Source organism: Anguilla rostrata, chromosome 3, assembly GCF_018555375.3.
Source record: "Anguilla rostrata isolate EN2019 chromosome 3, ASM1855537v3, whole genome shotgun sequence".
NCBI lineage: Eukaryota > Metazoa > Chordata > Actinopteri > Anguilliformes > Anguillidae > Anguilla > Anguilla rostrata.
The window spans coordinates 57751725-57778052 of record NC_057935.1 but is presented as its reverse complement, the minus strand read 5'-3'; the positions used below and the strand labels follow the sequence as shown (position 1 = coordinate 57778052).

The window sequence follows — 26328 nt, the reverse complement described above, 5'->3', positions numbered from 1 at the left end:
TTGGAAATAATGTTCCTTTTCGTCCACAAAATTCGTACAAAATTCAGGCGATTGGAACAAAACACTGGGGAGGACTTCTGCTTTCGGAACCTGGATTTTCCATTTTTGGTTGTTAGACAAGTTGCTGCTTTTGGCGATACAGTATGGTTGTCAATATTCTACGTTAAACTACGTCTCCCGAGATGCCTTTCGTCCAGAATTCTCGTTGCATTGGGTGAAATCCCGCGGGATGGAACAGCGACAGTGGTGGTGGTTGTTGTTGTTGTTGTTGTCGTCGGCAAAATGGCGTCTGGTGGAGAGGCCCCGGAGTCATGGTACCTCGCACTGCTCGGTTTCGCGGAGCACTTCCGCACCTCGAGCCCCCCAAAGATCCGTCTTTGCGTCCACTGTCTCCAGGCGGTCTTTCAGTTTAAGCCGCCGCAGAGGGTAGAGGCGCGGACGCATCTGCAGCTGGGATCGGTCCTCTACCACCACACCAAGAACAGCGAACTCGCCCGCAGCCACCTGGAAAAGGCGGTGAGGAACAGTCTGGGAAAGGCCGGGGATGTGTCGAGGAGGCGGGGAATGAGAAGGCCACGTCGGTGGCAAGCGCCGCGTAACGGGGGGAATAGTTCTGTAAACGAGAGCAGTTCGTTTATGCGCCGCGAAACACTGCAAGAAGAACACCCGGCACGTCACGCGCAGCTAAATATATATTTGTGGCTGTTCCAGTAATTGTTCTGCATATGAAATTAGCATATCAGTTAGCTCGCGAGCTTAGCTTGCTAGCCACCGCTGTGACAATTGATGAAACTACCTGCAAAGGTCAGCTAGCAAACTTAAGTAACATAGCGTTTATCCAGTTTTGACCTTTAAATTGTTATCAAAGCAAAAACCGAGTGTCTTGTTCTGGACCATGTCACCGGTTTAATTCATTTATTCTTTTTCGTGATAATAGCATGAATAGCATGATGTGAAATATTGTGCATGCTCTTGTTTTATTGATGTTTTGACATTAACTTTTTTGTTGTCTTTTTTCAGTGGTTCATATCACAGCAAATATCCTTTCTCAATCATAATGTGTTGATATGCTTAGACTTGTTAGCTAATAGATTCAGATTAGTAGATAAGAATAGCCTAAATTCTGTCATGGTCTTTAGCTTTGGTGAAGAATTACAAAATGTGACAGTTGATGGACCTATATGTAAATGTATGCTATGCAGATTAATTTGAAATGACGCTGTTAAACGTCCGATCACTTGGAACAACATTAAGCAAGAATGCATTGATCAATGCGAATTTACATCGACAAGAGTAATTTCCTTTACAAAGATTGTCACGTCCCTCAGTTTGAAGATGTTAAGTTTGAAGCTGCCAGTCTTCTATCAGAACTCTATTGCCAGCAGGTAAGCCTTTTCTTATACCTGCACTGCGATACCTGTACCAGGTAGTCTGTCTGTATTCACTTCTGTATCCTGACAGTTCATGTGTTTGGAGACATCATAAAAAATATGGCCACTCAACAATGTAACATGTATATAACATTTTTTCCTCTCACGTTGTATGGTATGCAGTATGCCGCCTTCTTTTGCCATGGAAACAACAGCAACTGTCTCCGTACACACTTGCTAAAAAGAGACCCCTGTTAAAGTGGAATAAAGTCCTGCTTGTGCAACAGAACTAAACTTCTGAATGTTGTGCTTTTTGTTCTAACCCTACCCTACCCCACCCCATTTTAATTTTTTTTTTAAATTTTTTTTTTTTAAGAACTTGGTGGATTCGGCGAAGCCACTGCTGCGGAAGGCGATCCAGATCTCCCAGCAGACCCCATACTGGCACTGTAGGCTGCTGTTCCAGCTGGCTGTGAGTTCGGGCTTCCGGATCGTTCCCAACGCTCCCTTTGGGGTTGCAGTAGCGTAGTAAGGCTGTTTGCTTTTTTTGGGGGCGCGGGAAATGGCGTTCTGTTTCAGCGTGGTATTTTTTGTGTCCCGTCAGCAACTGCACACGCTGGAGAAGGACCTGGTTTCGGCGTGTGACCTTCTCGGGGTGGGGGCGGAGTACGCCAGGGTGGTGGGCTCAGAGTACACCCGGTGAGGAATGTTCTAGTGTATCCGCCCATCCATCCGTCCATCCATCCATCCATTCATTCATCCATCCATCCATCTGCCCGCCCACCCACCCACCCATCCGTCATCCATCCACCCATCCACCCACCCACCCACCTATCCATCCATCCATCCATCCATACTCGCTTAACCTGGGCAGGGTGGCGGGGGTACTGGAGCCTATCCCAGCACGCATTGGGCGAGAGGCAGGAGTACACCCAGGACAGACTGCCAATCTATTGCAGGGCAACTTTCTAGTACATCAAAATTAATAATTGTTTCATACACGCTTTGCTTGAAACGGAGAAACAAACCACAGGTCGTGTCGTGTTGCCTATTTTTATATAAAAGGTATTGTGTAGTTTGTTGGTTGTTTTAATATTTTAGCAGAGATTTGCAGTGTGTGTGTTTTCTTGGGGTGATTTAACTGATTTGTTTTTTTGTTTAATCTGTTTTCAGGGCGCTGTTTCTCCTGAGTAAAGGGATGGTGAGTTTTGCGTGTCACACCAGGTCTGAGTCGTCCCTTTGACCTTCGAAGCTGTGATGTGTTTGAGTTCTTAAGGCAGAACGCCCGGCGTTTTGTAAGTGCTTTTTTGGCTGCGCTCCCGTTGGCTCTGACACCAGCGCTGCGTTTCGGACGCTTTGCGTTCCCAGCTGCTGCTGATGGAGCGGAAGCTGCAGGAGGTGCACCCGCTGCTCACGCTGTGCGGGCAGATCGTGGAGAACTGGCAGGGAAACCCCATACAGAAGGAGTCCCTGCGCGTCTTCTTCCTGGTGCTGCAGGTCACGCACTACCTGGACGCCGGGCAGGTAAAGGCCCGCTCCTCTCTGTCCGGGCGGGGTGGAGAACGGGGGGGGGGGGGAAGGAGGTGGTGGTTCTTAACGCTGCAGATTATCTGTGTGAACCTGCATGCTGTAGGTCAGCGGTCTCCAACCCTGGTCCTGGAGAGCTACAGGGTCTGCTGGCTTTCATAGTGACACTTCATGGGTCAGTTAGAGCAGTTGATTACACAGTTAACCCAACTCACCTGGTGTCTTGGGTCTCAATTGGGTGCTGATTTTAAGGTGGAAACAAAAACCTGCAGAGCCTGCAGCTCTCCAGGACCAGGGTTGGGGACCACTGCTGTAGGTGGTGCTGCAGGTCACACACTACCTGGAGGCTGGACAGGAAAAGCCCGCTCCTCTCTGTCCAGAACTGGGGGGGGGGGGGTTAACACAACATCGGAGTATCTGATAGAATAGATGAAATGCATAGGCTATTATAACAATCTTTATAATTTTAATAATAACAATAGTAATGAGAAGCACATTTCCATCGCTCACAGTACATAGGATAGTCATTAATATAGTACAGAAACAAGAATTAAAACTAAAGAGCTGCAGATAGCCAGTGTGTGACGTGTGTGTGTGTTATAATGTGTGTGTGTGTTTTATTATAATGTGTGTGTTATTATAACGTGTGTGTGTTATAATGTGTGTGTGTTTTATTATAATGTGTGTGTTATTATAACGTGTGTATGTTATTGTAACGTGTGTATGTTATTATAACGTGTGTATGTTATTGTAACGTGTGTGTGTTATTATAATGTGTGTATGTTATAACGTGTGTGTGTTATTATAACGTGTGTATGTTATTATAACGTGTGCGTGTTATTATAACATGTGTATGTTGTTATAACGTGTGTATGTTATTATAACGTGTGTGTGTGTTATTATAACGTGTGTATGTTATTATAACGTGTGTATGTTATTATAACGTGTGTATGTTATTATAACGTGTGTATATTATTATAACGTGCGTATGTTATTATAATGTGTGTGTTGTGTGCGTTGTACAGGTGAAGAGCGTGAAGCCGTGTTTAAAGCAGTTGCAGCAGTGCATTCAGACCATCTCCACACTCCACGACGACGAGATCCTCCCTAGCAACCCAGCCGACCTCTTCCATTGGCTGCCCAAGGAGCACATGTGTGTGCTGGTGTACCTGGTGAGCAAAGGCGCCGCCCTCAAACACACACACACACACACACACACGCACATACACACACATACTCACACATGCACACACACACACACACACCCACGCGCACACACATGCACACAAGGTGTTTCCTCTGTAGCTCAGTCACATGACTGGACAGATCACCAATCGGCACGCAGCAGGATTCTCCCTGCGAGTGAAGCTCTGCTCAGTCACATGACTGGACAGAGAGCCAATCGGCACGCAGCAGGATTCTCCCTGCAGGTGAAGCGCTGTGCTGGGGGTCATGCAGGTGTGTTTGTCTCGTGCATTGCAGGTGACGGTCATGCACTCCATGCAAGCCGGCTACCTGGAGAAGGCGCAGAAGTACACGGACAAGGCCCTCATGCAGCTGGAGAAGCTGAAGAGTGAGTGTCGTGATCTCTGCTCTGTGTATCCCTGTTCCAGTGCTGGTCTGTGTCGTGATCTCTGCTCTGTGTATCCCTGTTCCAGTGCTGGTCTGTGTAGTGATCTCTGCTCTGTGTATCCCTGTTCCAGTGCTGGACTGTGTAGTGATCTCTGCTCTGTGTATCCCTGTTCCAGTGCTGGACTGTGTAGTGATCTCTGCTCTGTGTATCCCTGTTCCAGTGCTGGACTGTGTAGTGATCTCTGCTCTGTGTATCCCTGTTCAGTGCTGGACTGTGTAGTGATCTCTGCTCTGTGTATCCCTGTTCCAGTGCTGGTCTGTGTAGTGATCTCTGCTCTGTGTATCCCTGTTCCAGTGCTGGTCTGTGTAGTGATCTCTGCTCTGTGTATCCCTGTTCCAGTGCTGGTCTGTGTAGTGATCTCTGCTCTGTGTATCCCTGTTCCAGTGCTGGACTGTGTAGTGATCTCTGCTCTGTGTATCTCTGTTCCAGTGCTGGTCTGTGTTGTGATCTATGATCTGTGTATCTCTGTTCCAGTGCTGGACTGTGTAGTGATCTCTGCTCTGTGTATCTCTGTTCCAGTGCTGGTCTGTGTTGTGATCTCTGCTCTGTGTATCTCTGTTCCAGTGCTGGACTGTGTAGTGATCTCTGCTCTGTGTATCTCTGTTCCAGTGCTGGACTGTGTAGTGATCTCTGCTCTGTGTATCTCTGTTCCAGTGCTGGTCTGTGTTGTGATCTCTGCTCTGTGTATCTCTGTTCCAGTGCTGGACTGCAGCGCCATCCTCTCCTCCTTCCAGGTCATCCTGCTGGAGCACATCATCATGTGCCGCCTGGTCACCGGACACAAGGCCACCGCCCTGCAGGAGGTCTGTGTGCCGCCACCACTCCCGCCAAAAATAAACCGAACCGTTCGCTCTTCATTTGGGAGCTTTATTTACCGCCAGAATGTTTGAGTATTTCATTTGTTACTAGCGTGTGTGGTAGTGTTGTACAATATGAGATGGACATTGGGCGACAGTAAATCGAATAATAGAAAAGTTTGTTAAAGTCATCAGAAACGACGTTTCGTTTGTCTTCTCTTCAGATCTCCCAGGTGTGCCAGCTGTGCCAGCAGTCGCCCAGGTTATTCTCCAATCACGCCGCCCAGCTGCACACTCTACTAGTGAGTACTGCACGCAAAGCTAGGAGGGCCCGAATGTCCCTCCCGGCTTACCGTAGACCAATCACGCTGCCCAGCTGCACACACTACTAGTGAGTACCACACGCAAAGCTAGGAGGGGCCCGAATGTCCCTCTGGGCTTGCCGTAGACCAATCACAAAGCTCAGCTGCACACTCCACTAGTGAGTACTGCATGCAAAGCTAGGAGGGGCGAATGTCCCTCTGGGCTTGCCGTAGACCAATCACGGCGCTCAGCTGCACACTCCACTAGTGAGTACTGCATGCAAAGCTAGGAGGGGCCCGAATGTCCCTCTGGGCTTGCCGTAGAAGACCTGAACGTGTACCATACTGCAGTTTAACCACATTTCCTGCATTCAACGCACACCTAAAAACAGATGCGGTAAAATTGTCACGTGTTTTCATCGTTTTGCTGTGCGTGCACACTTGCGTACCACTGAAATCATCCCCTGGTTGCAAGTGTGTGGTGTGGTCAGCTGTCTGTTTCGTGGCTAAAGCCATGCCTCTTCCTGCCCGAAGCCACGCCTCCTCCTGCCTAAAGCCACGCCTCTTCCTGCAGGGTCTGTACTGCATCTCGGTAAACTGCATGGACAATGCTGAGGCCCAGTTCACCACCGCCCTGAGGGTGAGTCCAGCCAAACTGTTTTGCGCCCAGATTAAAATAAATAAATACACAGTTATCACTTCATTTCTACACTACCTGCTCTCAAGTGACGTGCGGTCATCCAGTGCATGATCTTGGATTCAGTTTGATTATCTTTCTGTGAGCAATGAGAAAAATAATTTGGGTGATTTATTGTCCAAAGACATGCAGCCCAAGGTCTACGGGCGAAAGTTAGCCTCCCTGGCTAACTCTGGAACTTTTACAGCAGTGTTATTAATGTGCATTGACCCTGTGAAATAAACAAATAAAAGTTACATTTAAAATCATGTTGTTACAAGCGCTTGGCTGCTCATGAATTGCTTGGTGAGCATAGGTGGAAAGTCTAGGGGTCGTGTGTTTCTTACACCCATGAACTCAGCCAGCTGATTTCACTCATTAGTTCTACCTCCTGGCTGAAGATATTGTGCTTAATTAGCAAATCCTGGAACAAAATCCTGGGGTGGACACTTTTACTTTCTGGACCTGGGTTTTCCATGCCCGCTTGACCTTTAACCCCTGTGCCGCCTGTGCAGCTGACCACCCATCAGGAGCTGTGGACGTTCATCGTGACCAATCTGGCCAGCGTCTACATCAGAGAGGGCAACCGACACCAAGAAGTGAGTCTGTCCCAGAACGTTACCCCCAACCCCCCCCCCTCCACCCCCTTTACACACCCCCCCCCCCCTTATCCCTGCACACCCCCTCTGCCCTGCTCTCTGGACCCAGATGGTCAGACCCCACCGCTGGGACGTCCCGCCTGAGATATTCTCAGAGGTGTGGCTTGCACCTTTGGCACAGGAGCGCTGTACTGACCACACTCTGTACTACCTCTCTCAGCTCTACAGCCTCCTGGAGAGGATAAATCCAGACCACAACTTTCCTGTCAGGTGAGAACGCCTGTGTGTGCGGGAAGCACTGGGATCTGTGGCGTGTGCGTGTGTGTGTATGTGTGTGTGTGTGTGTGTGTGTGTGTGTGTGTATGTGTGTGTGTGTGTGCGTGTGCGTGTGCGTGTGCGTGTGCGTGTGCGTGTGCGTGTGCGTGTGCGTGTGCGTGTGTACGTGGCCGTGCGTGCGTGCATGTGTGTGTGCATGTGTTTGTGTGCAAGTGTGTGTATATATATATATATATAGCTATTGAGAGATGGATTGTTTTGCAGACGGACAGAACTACTGAAGGTGACACTGAATGATGTGACATTGTGAAGCTGAGACAGCTGTCCCTGCTCTGATTACCTGCCCACCCCCCCCCTTCTCTCTGTCCCCCCCCTTACCCCCCAGCTCCCACTGTCTGCGGGCGGCGGCCTTCTACATCCGCGGCCTCCTATCCTTCTTCCAAGGGCGCTACAACGAGGCCAAGTGAGTTCAGCGCTCTCCCCGCGAACGTGCGCTCTCTCGCGCGCTCTCCCCTCTGAACGTGCACTCTCCTCGTGCACTCTCCCCTCTGAACGTGCACTCTCCTCGTGCGCTCTCCCGTCTGAACGTGCACTCTCCTCGTGCACTCTCCCCTCTGAACGTGCACTCTCCTCGTGCACTCTCCCCTCTGAACGTGCACTCTCCTCGTGCACTCTCCCCTCTGAACGTGCCTCTCCTTCTGAACGTGCACTCTCCTCGGTGCTCTCCCCTCTGAACGTGCACTCTCCTCGTGCACTCTCCCCTCTGAACGTGCACTCTCCTCGTGCACTCTCCCCTCTGAACGTGCACTCTCCTCGTGCGCTCTCCCCTCTGAACGTGCGCTCTCCTGTCTGAACGTGCACTCTCCTCGTGTGCTCTCCCCTCTGAACGTGCACTCTCCTCGTGCGCTCTCCCCTCTGAACGTGCACTCTCCCCTCTGAACGTGCACTCTCCTCGTGCACTCTCCCATCTGAACGTGCGCTCTGCTCTCCTCATGCACGTGCACTCTCAGGTGCTACACACACAGCAGGTTCTGTCAGCGGAGTTCCACGGGTTCTGTGCCCTCTACGCAGGGAGCTGAACCTTCCGGAACCCTGAGGGCTTCTCTAGCGTTACCCTAGTTACGGCAGACACGGCACATACTCGGCTTCCTGTTCTTAAACCGCCAAAGTTCTGCCTCCCTGCTTCTGAAGCTGAAGCAGCCTGGTCTGAAACGGCGTATGAATATTCATTCGTGAATTTAGTCAGGCCAGCCGGTGGTTGAGAGCTCCAGTGATGTAGCGTCAGAAACACGTCCTGTTCGTCCTGCCGGTCCTGTCCGGAGTGTCACCTGCGGCTCTGTGCTGGTGTTGCAGGAGGTTCCTGCGTGAGACCCTGAAGATGTCCAACGCGGAGGACCTGAATCGACTGACCGCCTGCTCCCTGGTCCTGCTCGGACACATATTCTACGTGCTGGGGAACCACAGGGTAAGAGAAGCGCTCTTCCAGAATGTTCCTGCGTGCCTCCTGTGTGACTAACCGTGAGCGCCCATTCCCATTGGCTGCGAGCGCACATGTGCACTCTGACCTCACTGTTTTCTGCACAGTGATTGGCTGCGAGAGCGTCCGCAGGCACGCTGGCCTCACTGCTTCCTGCTCTGTGATTGGCTGCGAGCGCCCATGTGCTCTCTGACCTCACTGCTTCCTGCTCTGTGATTAGCTGCGAGCGCACATGTGCTCTCTGACCTCACTGCTTCCTGCTCTGTGATTGGCTGCGAGCGCCGATGTGCTCTCTGACCTCACTGCTTCCTGCTCTGTGATTGGCTGCGAGCGCCCATGTGCTCTCTGACCTCACTGCTCCTTGTTTTTGCAGGAGAGCAACAACATGGTGGTCCCGGCCATGCAGCTGGCCAGCAAGATCCCCGACATGTCTGTGCAGCTGTGGTCCTCTGCCCTGCTCAAAGGTGAGCAGCAGACCACGACAGTCTGTGTTCAACCTTCAACCTGTACAGTCAGATTTTTCCAAAGAATAATGTAGCTTTTTAGAAGAGTCTAGCCTTTCCTTCTGTGCTTCTTTTATCAATTTAAGTGGTTTTGGCTCATGCTGTGGTGTGTGTGCGTTAGTGTTGCCTGTGCTGTAGTGTGTGTGCGTTAGTGTTGCCTGTGCTGTAGTGTGTGTGCGTTAGTGTTGCCTGTGCTGTAGTGTGTGTGCGTTAGTGTTGCCTGTGCTGTAGTGTGTGTGCGGTAGTGTTTCCTGTGCTGTAGTGTGTGTGTGTTAGTGTTGCCTGTGCTGTAGTGTGTGTGTGTTAGTGTTGTCTGTGCTTTAGTGTGTGTGTGTGCGTTAGTGTTGCCTGTGCTGTAGTGTGTGTGCGTTAGTGTTTCCTGTGCTGTAGTGTGTGTGTGTTAGTGTTGCCTGTGCTGTGGTGTGTGTGCGTTAGTGTTGCCTGTGCTGTGCTGTGTGTGTTAGTGTTGCCTGTGCTGTAGTGTGTGTGCGTTAGTGTTGCCTGTGCTGTGGTGTGTGTGTTAGTGTTGCCTGTGCTGTGCTGTGTGTGTGTGTGTTAGTGGTGCCTGTGCTGTGCTGTGGTGTGTGTGTGTTAGTGTTGCCTGTGCTGTAGTGTGTGTGCGTTAGTGTTGTCTGTGCTGTAGTGTGTGTGTGTGTTAATGTTGTCTGTGCTGTAGTGTGTGTGTGTGTGTTAGTGTTGCCTGTGCTGTAGTGTGTGTGCGTTAGTGTTGTCTGTGCTGTAGTGTGTGTGTGTGTTAATGTTGTCTGTGCTGTAGTGTGTGTGTGTGTGTTAGTGTTGCCTGTGCTGTGCTGTGGTGTGTGTGTTAGTGTTGCCTGTGCTGTGGTGTGTGTGTGTTAGTGTTGCCTGTGCTGTGCTGTGTGTGTGTTAGTGGTGCCTGTGCTGTGCTGTGGTGTGTGTGTGTTAGTGTTGCCTGTGCTGTGCTGTGGTGTGTATGTTAGTGTTGCCTGTGCTGTGGTGTGTGTGTGTTAGTGTTGCCTGTGCTGTAGTGTGTGTGCGTTAGTGTTGTCTGTGCTGTAGTGTGTGTGTGTGTGTTAGTGTTGCCTGTGCTGTGCTGTGGTGTGTGTGTTAGTGTTGCCTGTGCTGTGGTGTGTGTGTGTTAGTGTTGCCTGTGCTGTAGTGTGTGTGCGTTAGTGTTGTCTGTGCTGTGGTGTGTGTGTGTGTTAGTGTTGCCTGTGCTGTGGTGTGTGTGTGTTAATGTTGTCTGTGCTGTAGTGTGTGTGTGTGTGTTAGTGTTGCCTGTGCTGTAGTGTGTGTGTTAGTGTTGCCTGTGCTGTAGTGTGTGTGTTAGTGTTGCCTGTGCTGTGGTGTGTGTGTGTGTTAGTGTTGCCTGTGCTATGCTGTGCTGTGTGTGTTAGTGTTGCCTGTGCTGTGGTGTGTGTGTGTTAGTGTTGCCTGTGCTGTAGTGTGTATGTTAGTGCTGCCTGTGCTGTAGTGTGTGTGTTAGTGTTGTCTGTGCTGTAGTGTGTGTGTGTGTGTTAGTGTTGCCTGTGCTGTAGTGTGTGTGTTAGTGTTGCCTGTGCTGTAGTGTGTGTGTTAGTGTTGTCTGTGCTGTAGTGTGTGTGTGTTAGTGTTGTCTGTGCTGTAGTGTGTGTGTGTGTGTTAGTGTTGCCTGCTCTGATAGAGGTGCTTTTCTCTGTGTGTTCAGACCTGAACAAGGCCTGTGGGAACACCATGGACGCTCACGAGGCAGCCCAGATGCACCAGAACTTCTCCCAGCAGCTCCTGCAGGACCACATCGCCGCCTGCAGCCTCCCCGAACACAACCTCATCAGCGTGAGTGTGCTCTGCCTGGGTCTCTCTACCTCTCTCTCTCTCTCTCTCTCAGACTCACACACTCACAGCACCTCATCAGCGTGAGTGTGCTCTGCCTGGGTCTCTCTACCTCTCTCTCTCTCTCTCTCTCTCTCTCTCTCTCTCTCTCTACCTCTCTCTCCTCCTCTACACTCTCTCACTTTTTCTTCTCTACCTCTCTCTCTCTCTCTCTCTCAGACTCACACACTCACAGCACCTCATCAGCGTGAGTGTGCTCTGTGTGGGTCTCTGTACCTCTCTTACACTCTTGCTTTCTCTCCCTCCCTCCCTCCCTCTCTTTACGTGTGTTTCTCTCCCTCTCCTTTATTTCTCCCTGCCTCTTATTTCTGTGTCTGGCCGTGTGTCCGTCGGTCCGTTATGTCGGTTGTAAGTTTGAATTTCGTGGGTTTGTTTGTGAGGCGTTCTGAAGGAGGTCTAATCAGTGTGTGCCTTTGGCGCCCCCTTGTGTCTGGGCAGTGGACGGACGGCCCTCCCCCAGTGCAGTTCCAGGCCCAGAACGGCCCCACCACCAGCCTGGCCAGCCTGCTGTGAGACGGGGGCCCCTCACCGGCACCAACACTGTGACCCCCCCCCCCCCCCCAGGGCACCCCCCCACCCCTCAGGGGCCCCACGCCCAGGACCCTCAGCACAGACAACCGCTACTCTGTACATAATGCCTTACGCTTCCTTCTTGTACGAGGGCCCGGGGGGGGGGCAGGGGGGCGGTTACAGAGGGAGGGGGCAGGGTGGCAACGTAGGGGTGAGGGTCATTTTCATTTCAGTAATTCAGTCCCATTTTTTGGAAATCAACTGAAACCGGATTCACGAATTGAAAAATTTGTACTAAAATTTGTCATTAGAACACGAATCGGCGTTTTTCACTTCATGAGTTAAATTTTAAATTTAATTTTCGGAATTGACTCTGACTGAAATGGAATTGCCTCCCAGCCCCCCCCTCACCCCTCTCCAGGTTCAGGGGGTGGGGGTCTCACACAGTCACAGGCCAGTGCAACGAGAGAGGGTGTGTGTGTGTGCATGTCTGTGTGTGTGTGTGCGTACGCGCATGTGTGTGTGTGTATGTGTGCATACACGCATGTGTGTGTGCGCGTGTGTGTGCATGTCTGTGTGTGTGTGTGTGTGTGTGTGTGTATGTGTGCGTAAACGCACATGTGTGGTGTGGGGGTGTGTGTGTGTGTATGTGCATGTGTGTGCACGTGTGTGTGTGTGTGTGCGTACGCGCATGTGTGCGTGCATATGTGAGTGTTGTGCGTACGTGCAAGTGAGTGTGTGTGAAAGCTGTATTTCCTGCTGCCATAACAGTTTCCGCCACCATTGCTGCTGTCACACCCCCCAACACCCCCCCCCCCACACACACACACACACACACACAGGACTGGGGCAGTTCTCCCACCCCCCTGCCCTGTGTCTGTATAATGGTCGCCACAGTTACCCTTCAGTTCCCCAAACCTGGCTGTACATATTTAGCGGTCAGATTTAGGGAGGTGTGGGACCCAGACAGGTATAAGGCCCCCTGTCCTGGTCCCTCCGCACACCATAAACAGCCTCACGTACCTAATTTATTTATCCTGACCTTGTTTTCTAACTTCATCATGTGGGAAGGCATTTTAGATCTGGGTTCACTGACTAGTTTTTTTTTTTCCTTCGGTCTGACGCACGGAAATGACACATTTCACTAAATTATATTTCTCTTTTGTACGCTCAGTGTTTTAACAGCACCGCCGGTTATTTTGGGAAAGATTTAAGCAAACCTATTGTAGCAGAACTTGTAAATAAGATTAGTAGAGAAAAGGGGTGAGTCAGCTGGATGCCCTGGCGCAGGTCAGGCGGTAAACCCACAGGGTGCGAGACATAACGTTCCTCGGACGATCCAGTGCAAGATTTTAGACGCGGTAAAAATGAAATGTCTGTTTCCTTTTTCCTGTTTTATATTTATATGGGTTTAACCGTTTAGCAGTTTTTAATGCCAAACCGTCTGTTCACCCCATTCACCAAATGCAGTTCCTTGTATGACCAGCAGTGGTCACTGTTGGGCATTTGAAGAGCTGGTCCGTGTGACCATGAAAAGCCTTTTTTTTGTAATATTCTACGTAACTTTGTAACTAATGGTAGGCATTTTTGACTCCTATCAAGTCTGTAATAAACTTTTCCAGAATATCATAACTATCTTCATTTTGTCATAATTTTATCTGAAACATTGTATTTTTTGTATTATGTGGTATAATGCAGGTTCCTATTTTATTAGCTGTACAGATCGTGTTTGAGCAATATTTTTGTTTCTAAAGATATACACTTTTTTGTTGCTTGATTCTGAAGTTTGAACAAAGGAGTTCAAAATGTACATGTAAAGTGAATATTTGTATACCACAGTTAACAATATTATATTAATCATTTTTCATTTGCAAATACTTCAGAAAGTTTAGTTTGTATAAATATTGGGGGGGGAGGGGGGACATTGAAAATGTTGTGTACCATTTTAGTTTTTCTTCCTACTTAGAGCATTTGTTGTATAGTGACATTTACTATGATGAAGTAATGAAACAGTTAAATGTCAGGTATGTAATGTTTATTTGACGGTCACACGTAGACAAATAATAGAGTTGTGAATGCCACAACTCTGTGTTTATATTGAAAGTTTGCATTACACAAGAATACAGAAATGTGGCCCAGCGCCTGTCTTTTTAAATGCTGGCATCTCAGTTCTTTTTTTCCGCAAAATATCAGAATTTTCAAATAAACGTTGAGAAGAAACAATCTGCTTTTTTAGTCTGTGTTTGTTTTCAATTTGAGCCAATCATATTGTATATAAATAAACAAAAATATACGTATTTTTTTACTTGTACAGTTGAGGGCTGAGCATAGTAAAAAAAAAAAAAAAAAAAGGCCAGTCTTAGTCTTGAAGGATCTCGGTACGCTTGTGGTCTCAGGTCAAAGGTTAAACCGTTTGCCTTTCATGTGTGAATATTTGAATGTGCCCTGATTATTTGGCACAAAGCTTGTTACCAGTAAGACCCTAGTATGTCAGTGGAACCAGTTCTCATGTTTCCTCTTGTTGGAGGGAAGGGTTTTACTGCCGCTCCATCAGGTCCCAGGTCCAGTGATCCCTTAGCTGTTGTCCTCTGGACCAGAAGTGGGATATGCTGCAATATACTGTAAATGTTTTAAAAATAAAAACACTGATATATATACACAGCAGCATGTATCTAAATATGTATATATTACAATATCTGAAAGCAGAAACAATTCTTGAATTTGCCCATACTGACAATGCCTTGATAATGTTTGTAATTAAGTCTATTCCAGAACATTCCATTTTGGAACATAGTGGACGCCACTTCCTGCCACACAGTGCGTGACTAGAGCTGCAGCCCACACATCCCTCATTGGCTCTGAGGGACAGAGACATCATGGTCGCCCTGCAGGGCTCACCATCCGATTGGCTAAGCTTACAGGAAGGGGCGGGGGTGGGGGGGTGCATTCCAAAGGCAGTGTGCCACAGAGCACTTCATTGAGATGGGGAGCTTCTGGTTTGAACGATGTTCAGAAAGTTCCGGAATGCAGACTTCTTTGTAAAATGTCCGTTGCACTTCGTACATTCTTTGGTAACGTGGATGCATCCCTTGGTCTTCCTGAAAGGGGCGGAGGAGGGGGAGGAGCTTGCTGTCCTACTGGTATTTGTCGTCCCCCGTTACTCGTGGTCCGTGTCCACATAGTCCGGCCCCATTCATCACTCCTCTCCGTGCGGCTGCCTCAGGTTTATTTTTACAGCTTTAATGCGCCAAGAACAGGTGGCAAGACGTGTCAGAGGAGATGCCCCTCCTCTGCATCACAGCCGACCATTGTGGACTGCAAGGTTCCAACAGGTGTCCCCATTACTTTTTAATCGGACCCTGAAAAAGTGCTGGCTCGCCGTCGTCTTCCAAATAATGTCGTTTCTCTTTTCTTTTTTCTTCTTCCTCGTTCTTAATGGACTTCCCTTCCTGCGTCTTTTGTCGTGCGAGCAGCAATAGCAGCATTTGTGTCAGTAAATACCTTGTGTAGCTCTGGTGGATGCAGTTGTGTTCTCTCTCCCCGCAAGCCAGGCTAGGCGGGAGTGTCCGCTAAATGAATGTAATAACAATGCAACGATTATGACATCATCACCATTCTAAAATTCCAACTGCATTCTAATTTCGGCTGTAATCACCCTACCAGGAAACATTTCTGATTGCCCTTCTAGCAGTGTCCCTCTTCACAACATCACAGTTACTTACAATTACATTAATGTGTCTGCATCCTTGGTGCATTGTCTGGTAAAGGATTCCAATATGGATTTTTTAGGAGGTTTCTGTGCTTGTTATCACCATCAGCTATCAATATACACTACACCATCAAGAAATAAATAAATAAATAAATACAACACATCCAAAACAAGCTGCAACCTCCACCAATATGTCTGGACAAAAACAATCCTGCAGGTTGAACCTGATGCTTTGCAGTCATCCTTATTTTAACTACTTAAGATGCATTTCATGTTTTTGAAAAGATTTGCATAACAGAAGTCATATTTAAACCTTTTAAAAAATATATAATACATGTGATATATTGAAATGAAATATATTATCAAGGCATTGAAAAGCCTAGCTATATAAAAGAAATATATTAATTACTTCTGCTTTCAGATATTTCTATAAACATATTTCTAAATGCATCGTTGAGAAATGCATGTATCAGTATATTTTCCAAAGAGTCCACATATTTATAATATAGGCCTATTGCAGTGTGTTCAATTTCCATTAATACAAATCAGGCGTATCTGTGTATGTGTGGGTTGAAGGAAATAAAGACAGAGATGTTTGGCGCCCGTGTTCCTGAACATCGCGTGCAAATCCTAAATCCCCGCGGCTAACCAGAGCTGCAGGCTCGCCCGTGCGGTGAGGTGAGCGAGGCCCGCGCGCGGCGGTGAATTACAGCGGAGTCGGCCGCCTGAGCTGAGGTCAGCCGCGCAGGTTCGGTCACATGACCGCTCTCGCGACGCACGCAGCCTGCTGCGCAGAAGCAAGCTGTTCCGCTCCGCTGATAAGACGTCCACTTCCACAACTTTGCACACCGAAGGGTTAAAGCAGAGGAAGGAGAGAATTTATTTATTTATTTATTTTGTAGCTGTCTGGATCTGGCTAATCTTATCCATCTTTATGATGCCTACGACTTTATCTTGACAAAAAGAAGGAAAAGATACGGTAAAAAAAAGAAAGAAAAAAAAAGACAGAAACCGAAGTGACAGCTTGTGATGAACGTTAGGTAATATATGTCGGCAGTGAAACGGTGCTGAAGGGAGGTACTTCCTGCCAAATAGTGAGTCTAGCTGATGGTAACAGGGAGGGGTACTTCCTGCATTGTTACTGTACTTTAATGGGGATTAACTTGAGGCTGTTGTGATGTCAGTGGCCTGCCATGCCGCGCGTGGAGCGTGGAGACAGAGACTGAAGGGAACCTGCGCGATGACCTTGACCTGACTTAAAACCTGACTTCTATTGACTAATAATGCAACCAAAAAAAAAATTCTTAGTGAACTTGCTGGTTTTCTTTCTCTCAACAGAAATTTTTTTTTTTTTTTTTTTTTTGGGGGGGCGGTAGTTCCAAATTTTAATTTCTTATTTCACTCATTCCTGCAATTACACAGAAATGAACAGGTGTTTTATTTATTTATTTATTTATTTATTTAAACAATAACACCAGATGTTTATTCTTAATGAACCAACCATACAAGTCTGCTTTTATGACTGGACCTCCAAGCAAACTGTCTATTACTGAGTTAATTTACTGAGATGACGTTCGCCGGTCACCGCTGGTATGTGAGCTTACACCCCCTGTTACCTGTAAGAGTCACCACTTACACCCCCGTTACTGTTACAAGTCAGACGTGTTGGTCTTGGGGCCCAGGCAGTCAAAAGTTAAACATGCTGGGGCCTTCTGGGTAGTGTAGAGGCACACCACCACAGAGACCCGGGTTCAATCCCCGGTACTTCCGGCTTGGTCACACGTTCCTACAAACACAATTGGCAGTGTTCGCGGGTGGGAAGCCGGTGAGGGTATGAGCCCTGATCGCTGCATTAGCGACTCCTACTGGTTGGTCGGGGCGCCTGTCCAGCGGGGAGGGGAGATCTGGGGGAGATAGTGTGAACCTCCGCACATGTTACGCTCTCCCAGTGAAACTCCTCGCTGTCGGGTGAGAACAAGCGGCTGGCGACTCCATATGTATCGGAGGAAGCATGTGGCAGCCTACACCCTCCCCAGACTGACAGAGGATAGCGCATCGACCAGGACTGTGGCTAGTCTACACAGGGAATTGGTATAATGACTAAATTGTGGAGAAAAATTGCAAAAGGAAAGTTAAAAGTGCCCCCCAACCTGATCTCTGGGGCCCTGTGCACCCCGGCCCCCCACCCACCACCTAGTGGACATTCTGTGAGTCTGTGTCTATCAAACCATGGAAGGTTTTTTTTTTTTTTTGGGGGGGGGGATCTTAGATGGGCTGATTGGGGGTAATAAATCTTTGAAAGCTTCAAAAATCAAAAAAATTGAAGTTCCAGAACTCTGTTGCTTTCAGTTATCAGCACCGACTGTTACGTCAGCAGTAGAACGTTCAGTTAAGAACGTTCTGATATCACACCTTAAAGGCTTACTGCAATGGCGCCACAGTCAGGGTAGGCCAGGTAGGCGCAGGGCATCACCTGACTGCACTCACTTCAGTGCCCCCCCAAAAAAAATAATAACACGAGACCACGCAATATAATAACTCAATAAATAAATAAATCCCAGGCTAAAAATCTGACTGGAATGCACAGAACTTCCCGCCATTGGGGGTGTGTCCTGTCCCCATCCAGCGCATTCCAAATCACTTACCTCACTGCAGTTACTGCCATTGTTGTGACCAAAAAAAAAAAAATGTTTACACTATGCAGAAAATGCATCTGTGGAGGGTGGGGGGGGGGGGCAAGACTAATGGACAATCGCATGCAATTACAGCAGGTTATCGTCAGTAGATTTGCACAAGGTCGGTGCTACCTGTGATGCCAGACCTCCCATACCTGTCCACTGCCTCATTCCCCTCACGTGTACACCGAGGAGCTGGGTCTGAGCACTTTTACTCTGAATATCCACAGTGTCACTGTCTTCCCTGTTCCGACGCATTGGGGTTAGTTTGCTGCTTGGTGATAAGTGACTGATAAGAGAATAAATGCACTGTCAGCACTAATCCCTGCCCAACAGTGACACCCCCCCCCCCCCAACACACACACACACACACACACACACACACTGCCCCAGCGTTCAGACATGGCTGTGTGCACAACCAGGGCAACGACAGAGCTTCATGTTCCGTTTTTCAGACTGAAAAATAAAGAAGTAAATAAATCCATCCATCCATTATCTATACCTGCTTATCCTGGTCAGGGTTGCACGGGGGTGCTGGAGCCTATCCCAGCGTGCATTGGGACAAGAGGCAGGAACTCACCCATGACAAGTCGCCAATCTATCACAGGGCAATAAATAAATAAATGGTTTTTCAACTTAGCTCCTGTGGTCTAAAACTGGATGCAGTGGAAAAACTATGATTGCAAAATGGCTGAGTTTTATTGACACCGTTTGGAGACGTTCTCGATCTACGAGCTCTGAGTCCGAGATGCTAAAGCAGCGCGTTTTTGTGTCTCTTTGGTTGAAATCATGACATGATTTGAAAGATTTTGATTTGATTTAAGTCGACTTTAAAGGTTTGTTTTCTTTCCCATGTCATTATTTGGCACAGTTTATGACAGAGAAGAGAGAAAATGAGACAAATTTGGGTCGTTTAGAGCCCGGTTTTAATAACATAATGCGTTACTGGAGATCCAGGTGGATCACACATCCCCTTATAAAATGGGGGTTAACACACGTGAAGCTTTAGTCGCTGTCATATTCAAGAGGGAAGAGCCATTATACAAGGGCCCCTTTGGTAATGCAGTTGGGCAGGGTTACAGGTAGGCTAAAGACTGATGTTGGATGAGGTGTCACTCAGACTCAGTTCCCTCCCTCAGGATGGTAACCGATCATCATTTAATCATCATTTTGTTTCCTCTGTCGTGACCAACGGCCTATTGGGCTTCCCTCTTCGTTTCGATGTGAAAAGACAGAGGGGGTTCACTGATGCACTTTCAAGTGCAAAATCTGTTTCTTGACAGAAGGCATGGACAATCTGGATTTATTTCTCAAATTTTGTTCCTGGCAGCAATATTTAAATGAATAATTATTTTTTTTTAAAAGATGAAGCTCATTAAAATTCTCTTGTTCGGCCCATTTCCTCTCGCCACACGCTGAGTTCTTCCTTTTTAGAAATTCTGTAGTGCAGACTTGCCTGTGCTGCAGCACCCTGTTTTACAGTGGTGTCGTGGGTAAGTTCTAACAGAGATCTGAGAACTTCCAGGAAGTGCCTTGCTCCATCAATATGAGCACCTTGCAATGTGAAAGTGACAAGGCTTTGTCACTCGAGAAGAAAAGACGTGGTTAAGTACTCCGAAGAGTGACAGATGCTCACTCTCAAATACTTCTTGGCTGGACAATAGGCACGAACAGCTGTTGTCAGAGGCAATCACCGCGATTGCCAAGGTGAGCGGGATGCCGCGCTCGAGACCAGGGTGCTCGTTTCGCTCCTTGGTGGTCAGTGGTGTTCTCTCGTCCCCCCGGTGAGCGTCAGTGCGCATGCCCAGTGCGGTGACGCCGCAACTCCATGTGTGAGAAGAGCATTATTTGGCAACCGGAACGGCAGCGGGGAGGGCTGTGAACAGGGGGGGGATCCCCAGGATTTTTTAAGCACCGAATTACCGGGGTAAATAGTCACCCAAATCGCGAGGAAGAGCCGGAGACAAAAGGATCACATCACCTCGACTCCGTGAGTAAGCCAAGATACGCATAAAGTTTTTTTAGGGATAAAACATTTAGTATTTACAATTAACAACCTATCATAATTAAGCAGGGGGAGTTTTTTTTCCTCTCATATCGATGGCGAATGAAGCGAGGTAGCTAGCTGATGGTGTGACTGCGTGTGTGCGTGAAATTAATACGCCGCTCTTCGCATGCAAAAAAAAAAAAAACAACAAACCTTCGAGGTAGAGGCATAAAGTATCCAGAATTCTTCTAAACTTAGAAATACGGATGCTTTGAAATTCGTATGGGTAGCTAGATACCAGTATGGCGATAAGTATTTGAGAAGTACGTTTAACTATTTTGATGTTTTGTTTCGCACTGATCGTCGGCGCTGCGGGTGACTTAACCCAAGAGTGTCTCTGGGTGGGTTTGCGAGATGTCCGTGGGAGTTGGGATTCGGATTCTTTCGGGGCTCGGTCTTGCTGTCCTTTTTTAGCGAGTCCATAGTTTCAGATCCTCCGAAAGTACGCCGATGGACTGTAAATGTTTGAACGTATAGCTTTCCCGGTGGTATTTCTACGAGTATATCTTGAAACTTTACAGTAAAAAGTTCAAATTTTCCGCTGATTTTTTTTTCTCACCCCAGAACGCAGTGTAGCTAGCCAGTTTGCTAGCTAACGCCTCGGTCCATGATTGGTTCGATCTGAAGTCGGAGAACCCGGTTGTTGTTGTTTTTTTAAAGGCGGGGAAGTTGCTAGTTTTTATCATTTAAAAGTGTCACCTCATTTTAATATTTAAAGCTAGATCATTGGCCAAAGATGTATGGATCTAGATAAGTAAATAGGCTACGCTGCAAAGAGCGCGGTTTTAAATCTCTTGGCTGCCAGGGCAGCCGGCTTTCCGATTATTTTAGTGCTTTAATGGTTTGTTTATATTTTTTTGTGAAGGGGGGGTGTTTTGCGGGGTCGTTGGGTTTGTAATGGCTGGACGGAGGGGGCTCGACAGCGGCGTAATGGTGGACAATGTGTGCCCCCCAGTCGTGGCACTTAACCCGACGAGCTGCCAGTCTGCTTCGACGTCAGAATAAAAGTCCCCATAGTCTTCGCGCTTGGTTTTCTCCCAGTTCAGGAGGCAGCCTTCCTCTTCTTCCTCCTCCTCATCATCTTAAAGGCGTACACACACACGCGCACTCGCGCGGCGCACACAGGCGTCACGGTCCTGGCACACACTTCTATCTAAAGCAGATACTGGCCTATTCTCACCACGCTTGGGATATATTATTCATTTTTATCTTGCGTTATCTCCCCTTGTACACTCTCATTTTAATAAATGGACGGTCGGCTTTTCAGACATAATGCGTATGCTGAACTGAAAATATTAGCATTGCTTCTGTTTTTTTTTTTGTTGTTGGTGGTTGTTCATGCTGGTTGTCTGTGCTCTATGGCTTGTGTGTGTGTGTGTGTGCGTGTGTAAATGCAAGGAGAACTGGGTTTTTATGTACACAGGCAGTGTAATCTACCTGCTGACTAATAAATGCTGAGTCCAATCTTTGCACTGAGTCATGTAGTGACCCGGGCTGTCCTTTTAACATGATGAGGTACAAATTGCACCAGAATTCACTGAATGTCACTGTTACCCCGAAATGCAAACATGGGTTTTGTGGATTGTTATTTGGAGTGACCTCAAATGACCTCTGTGTTTTTAACCGGATCTTACACTGGGAAAGCATCAATGCGCTGCCATTTTGCTGGACGTCGGACGCAATGTTGTGGGCACTCCCCATAATGTACTAAACATGGTTACAGCTCTTTATATACAACTTTAAAATCTTCGGCTGTCGACTGAAAATTCAGCCACCTTGCTGTCGGACTGTCGGTTACATTGGTGAAGTTTTTCCCGTTTTAGTTTTACCCCATTACTGTGGAATTGTAAGGGTCAGGCTCTGTGGTCAGGTCTGGTAGAGGTCTTTAACTGGCAAAAAAAAATGCCTAAAAATTTTTTTTTTTTTTTTTTTTAAAGCACCCAAACAGTTGTGAACTTCTTTTTCACAGACGAACAGAGGCAGAAACAAAAAAGGAAAGTGAAATTCTCCCTCCTGCCCCCACCCCCCACCCCCCACCCCACCACCGCAGAGATGTGATGCAGTCAAACGATTTACTTCCGATTAACTTTCGATCAGAAACATTAAAACTACTTTTGCTGATTTAGCATATTCACCCTGACAGGGGCCCAGTTCTGACAGCACTGTGCCACTGCCGGTGTGCGATCCAGAAAAATTCTGCGCTGTTCATATTGATCCCCCCCCACCCGAACCCCCCCCCACACACACACCCCCCATGCCCTGTTTCCACAGCTCCATACAGTGGGAGTAAAAGGCATTTGCTGCAAAGGACCAGACAGGAGAGACTGAGAGCCTTGCTATATTCTCGGGCCCCCTGACTCTGTTTTTGGGTTCATTTGGCACTGTTTGCCTGCAGACGCGCTATGACACCGGGACGGTCCCGCGGCAGCCCTGTCCGTCTGCGTCTGGGCCCCCCTGTGAACGGGCCCGGCCACCTGCCGGCCCCTCGGTTCTGCCGGACGGGCAGGAGCTGGACCTGCGCGGTCCACCGCTGTCTTCTGATTTTTCTCCGATTAGTGACGGGTGCTGGCTGAGGAGCACGCGGTCCCGTCCCGTCTCAATGTGTGCCGTTGGCGTTGCCGTGGTTTCGTTACAGTTCGGGTGCCGACCGAGGGGGTCGTGGTTTGAGGGAGTGTGGGGGGGGGGGTGCAGTTAAAGTCATCTTAGAACTTGAAACATAGACTCTGTGTTAATTTCCTGATATTAAAGGTACTGTTGGAAGGTATTGTGGAGGAAATACAGGTTCTCTCAGTTGCATTTTCCCCTGATCCAAAAGTTAAAAATGAGAGGAAACCCCCCCCCCCCCCAATAGATTTACTTTATATACTTTTTTTAATTAGCATAGGATTTTTTTTTTTGAGTGAGCAGAAAAAAGTTCTCGACTTTCTGGTGTTAACTTTACGGGCTGTGGAATGGCTGAGCGATTGTTCGTGTGCATAAAGGCTGGGGAGGTTCTTTGTGGCCTGCATTGTGTCACATGGTGGCCTGCAGGACGATCCCAGGGGTTCTCTCTGCGAGGACCCCACGGCCGTCTGTGCCAGTGCCTGAGCGGAATTCTCCGACGCACCTACCGGAGCCTTCCTGGCTCAGGCCGTTGAACAGCGATTGGACGGCTGACCTACTGGCAGGCCCGTCCGCTGTCTTAATTTCGGGGAAGTGGGGCGGGGGGGAGGCTACGGCATCGGTCAGAGGATGAGGAGGAAGCCTCTCTCTCTTTACAAAGCAGGGCAGCGAGGCTGAAGTTGTGGTCCCTCGGGGATCATCTGCCAGACGGGGATCGGCCATTTTAAAATTTTGGACCCCCCCGTTTCCTCCCCAGGCTCATGGGTCGCAGAGACGCAGGGTAGCTGTAGTGCCTCAGCAACCAGTGCGCATTTGGGGCGCTGCCCTGAGTTATGAACCCCTGTCCCCAACCGCACCGTGGACCGCGTCTCTTAAACAAGGAGCCCCTGTTCTGAAATGGGACACGGCACCGCTGAAGACTGTGAAACACAGGGGCGTGGAAATACATTTAGGAATTTGGGGAAATTTATATTTACTCAACTTGCTATGCCCCCCCCCCTTTTTTTTCTCAACAAATCCCAGGCCACTGTTGTGACCAATCAGACTGCCTATTAATATAATACCAAGTTTTGAAAATGCGAATGTTTGATAAGGAGAACAGGCCACTGGACCTCATCTGACTGGTTGCAGTTCGACCAATGAAAATAAATCAAAGTTGTTGAGTGGGTCATGTGCCTCGTCCTGGGGTGGGGGTGGGGGGGGGCGTCCTCTACTGTAGATGGTGGGGGGGGGGGGCTTTGCCAGTCTTAGATGGGTGCAGTTTTGGGGGGTGCAGGGCTGCATTTCTGGGTGATGTACAGCTTTTCCATGTGCTTTAGCAGTTAGTCTGTAATTATCAGGAGTGTGTGTGTGTGCGTGTGTGTGTGTGCATGCTTGCGCGTGTGTGTGCACTACTGTGAGAGTGCGCATTTGACTGTGGGGCAGTATGGTTCCTTTTTGGGAGGGGGTGGGGCTAACACCCAGTGTTTGTCACTCAGAAGTTTGGGGGTGGAGTGATGGTGTCTCAAAAGATGCTGGGGACGCCCCCCCCCCAATAAACACTGTCTGAATTAGGGGGAGGGGGAGGTGCAGTATTTGAGAAGCCAGCAGGTTGAACCTGTTGCGTTTGTTGTCACTGCTGACGTCTGTTGTGCAAGATGGTAAAATGTGGGGGGGGGGGCTTACAGGGGTATGATTGTGATTTTTTTGGGGTGGGCTACAGGGGTATTATGGTTGGGCGGGTGGTCTTAAATGGATTCTGGATTTCCTGTTTTGGGGATGGAGAGGTAGGCTGTCACGGACAGGGTGAGGGGCGGGGCTTGTGGATCGTGGGCGGGTCCCTGTTTACTGGGCTGAGGCGCCAGTCTGATGCAATCCTGCAGGAGGATGTGTGTGTGTGTGTGTGTGCGTATGTATGTTTGTGTGTGTGTGTGCGCGCGCACGTGTGTGTGCCCGTGTGTGTGTGTGTTTGTGTGTGGCTGTATGTGTGTGTGGCTGTATGCGTGTGCACATGTGCGTGTGTGTGTGTGTGTGTGTGTGCCCGTGTGTGTGTGTGTGTGTGTCTCTCACTGTATGTGTGTGTGTGTGTCTGTGTGCGTGTGTGTGTGTGTGTGTCTCTCTCTCTGTGTATGTATGTGTGTGTGTGTGTGTGTGTGCGTGTTTGTGTCTCTCTGTGTATGTGTGTGTGTGTGTGTGTGTGTCTCTCTCTCTGTGTGTGTGTGTGTGTGTGTGTGTGTGTGTGTGTCTCTCTCTCTCTCTCTGTATGTGTGTGTGTGTCTGTGTGTGTGTGTGTGTGTGTGTGTGTTTCGTGGCGAGGGGGGTGGTTGTTAAGTGCAGTTGACCCAGCAGGTTGTTAGCGTCACACTGCTGCTAAAGCGTTAGCGTTCCAGTACAGTGTGTAAAGTGATTGATGGGAACTGGGCTACGCTAGTGCTAATGCTATCACTAACGCTAACATGGCCGTTCGGCACGATTGGCAAAGTCACCTTCGCTGCACAGTGAGCGGCGTCAGACAGCGTGTGGTGTGGTGCCAACAGGGGCTGCTGACCTGATGGAGGAGGAGGAGAGGAGGAGGAGGTGGAGAGGAGGAGAGGAGGAGGAGGTGGAGAGGAGGAGAGGAGGAGAGGAGTGTACCTACAGGACAGGTGTACCTGGCAGCGGGTCAACTGGCTGTGATTGAAGGTTGCAGGTTCAAATCGCGAGTGGGACATTGCTGGGTGTCACCCTTCATGAAGACGTCATTTGAGCTGGTTTAGTAAATGTCCAGAGCTTTGCGTGTTGCTGGCCAAGGGCATTAGGGCTAAGGGAGTGAAGATCGTCGTGTTTCAGGGAAACAGGTCCGTAAACTGAGGGTTCGATGGAGAGCTGAGTGACTCTTTTGGAGGCTCACCGATCGACCTGTCAGGTATCGGAATCAGCCGATCCAGTCCTCACTCCGAACCCACCACTGCCCGTTTGGGTTTTAATTGGCCCGATGGTCCCTGCTGATGTTATCAGGTAAAAATGTGGGTGTGTCCGGAGGAGGCTCCACCCCTCTGCTCTTGCTCTGTGGTGCTGTTCTTGAAGGCACGGTCGCAGCTGAGTTATTTGCTAATGTTTTGCTAATGAGGTTTTAGAAGTGAAATTTTGAAGACACTAATCGAACAGAGCAGTGAGTGATTGTGTAAGCGTGCATGAGTGTGTGTGTTTGTGTTTGTGTTTGTGCGCGTGCATGCGTGTGTGCGTGTGTGTGTGTGTGTGTGTTTGTTAGTGCGCGTGCGTGCGTGTGTGTGTTTGTGTGCATTCGTGTGTGTGTGTGTGTTTGTGCGCGTGCGTGCGTGTGTGTTTGTGCGCGTGCGTGCGTGTGTGTGTGTTTAAGTGTGCGTGCGTGCGTGTGTGTGTGTTTGTGCGCGTGCGTGCGTGTGTGTGTATGTGTGTGTGTGCAAGCATGTGTGTGTGTGTGTGTGTTTGTGCGCGTGCGTGCGTGTGTGTGTGTGTGTGTGTGCGGCGTGTGTGTGTGTGTGTGTGTGTGTGTGTGTGTGTGCGAGCGTGTGTGTGTGTGTGTGTGTTTGTGCGCGTGCGTGCGTGTGTTTGTGTTTGTGCGCGTGCGTGCGTGTGTGTCTAAGCGTGTTCCCCTGCGTGTGCAGTGACATCAGCGTGCGTGTTGGGTCTGAGGAGCGGTCTCTGCTCCGGCTGCTGTGCTCCAGCTCCAGGACCTGCTGGGTGTTAATTATGAATGGCGGCCTCGTGCGTCTCTCCCCTTCCTGCTGCGTACGGTGCGCTACGCACTCACGCTACCATTTATCAGAGCTCCTCT

General features: G+C 48.8%; 2 protein-coding genes across 5 annotated transcripts in view; both read left to right on the top strand.

Annotated features, from left to right (window-relative positions):
• The first annotated feature begins 243 nt into the window (after nucleotides 1-243).
• Nucleotides 244-13744, top strand: LOC135251308 (MAU2 chromatid cohesion factor homolog). 2 transcript variants are annotated; one of them, XM_064328636.1, is made up of 19 exons: nucleotides 246-516; nucleotides 1021-1038; nucleotides 1320-1385; nucleotides 1747-1842; nucleotides 1975-2069; nucleotides 2544-2571; nucleotides 2739-2894; nucleotides 3923-4069; nucleotides 4380-4470; nucleotides 5230-5333; nucleotides 5552-5629; nucleotides 6204-6269; nucleotides 6821-6904; nucleotides 7125-7174; nucleotides 7566-7643; nucleotides 8534-8645; nucleotides 9031-9121; nucleotides 10827-10954; nucleotides 11450-13744. In XM_064328636.1, the coding sequence occupies exons 1-19, from the start codon at nucleotides 283-285 to the stop codon at nucleotides 11522-11524; spliced, it is 1797 nt and encodes a 598-aa protein (XP_064184706.1). In that variant the 5' UTR covers nucleotides 246-282; the 3' UTR covers nucleotides 11525-13744. The 2 variants fall into 2 exon arrangements, with proteins under 2 accessions (XP_064184707.1, XP_064184706.1); XM_064328637.1 differs by lacking the exon at nucleotides 1021-1038 and having other exon boundaries at nucleotides 244-526; nucleotides 1312-1385.
• A 5916-nt stretch (nucleotides 13745-19660) lies between these two features.
• Nucleotides 19661-26328, top strand: part of LOC135251306 (transcriptional repressor p66-alpha-like) — a 28722-nt gene continuing 22054 nt past the window's right edge. The window contains exon 1 of one of the 3 annotated variants that reach the window (XM_064328633.1): nucleotides 19661-19899. The gene's annotated coding sequence lies outside the window, so the exon portion shown is untranslated. The remainder of the gene's footprint in view (nucleotides 19900-26328) is intronic. The other 2 variants (XM_064328631.1, XM_064328634.1) reach the window with 2 other exon arrangements.

Bases quoted from the DNA above. Each gene is read 5' to 3' on its own strand.
- LOC135251308 (XM_064328637.1), top strand. From the start codon at position 283: ATGGCGTCTGGTGGAGAGGCCCCGGAGTCATGGTACCTCGCACTGCTC. The intron at 4,471-5,229 runs GTGAGTGTCGTG...TCTCTGTTCCAG, and splicing joins GCAGCTGGAGAAGCTGAAGA to TGCTGGACTGCAGCGCCATC. The intron at 10,955-11,449 runs GTGAGTGTGCTC...GTGTCTGGGCAG, and splicing joins CCGAACACAACCTCATCAGC to TGGACGGACGGCCCTCCCCC.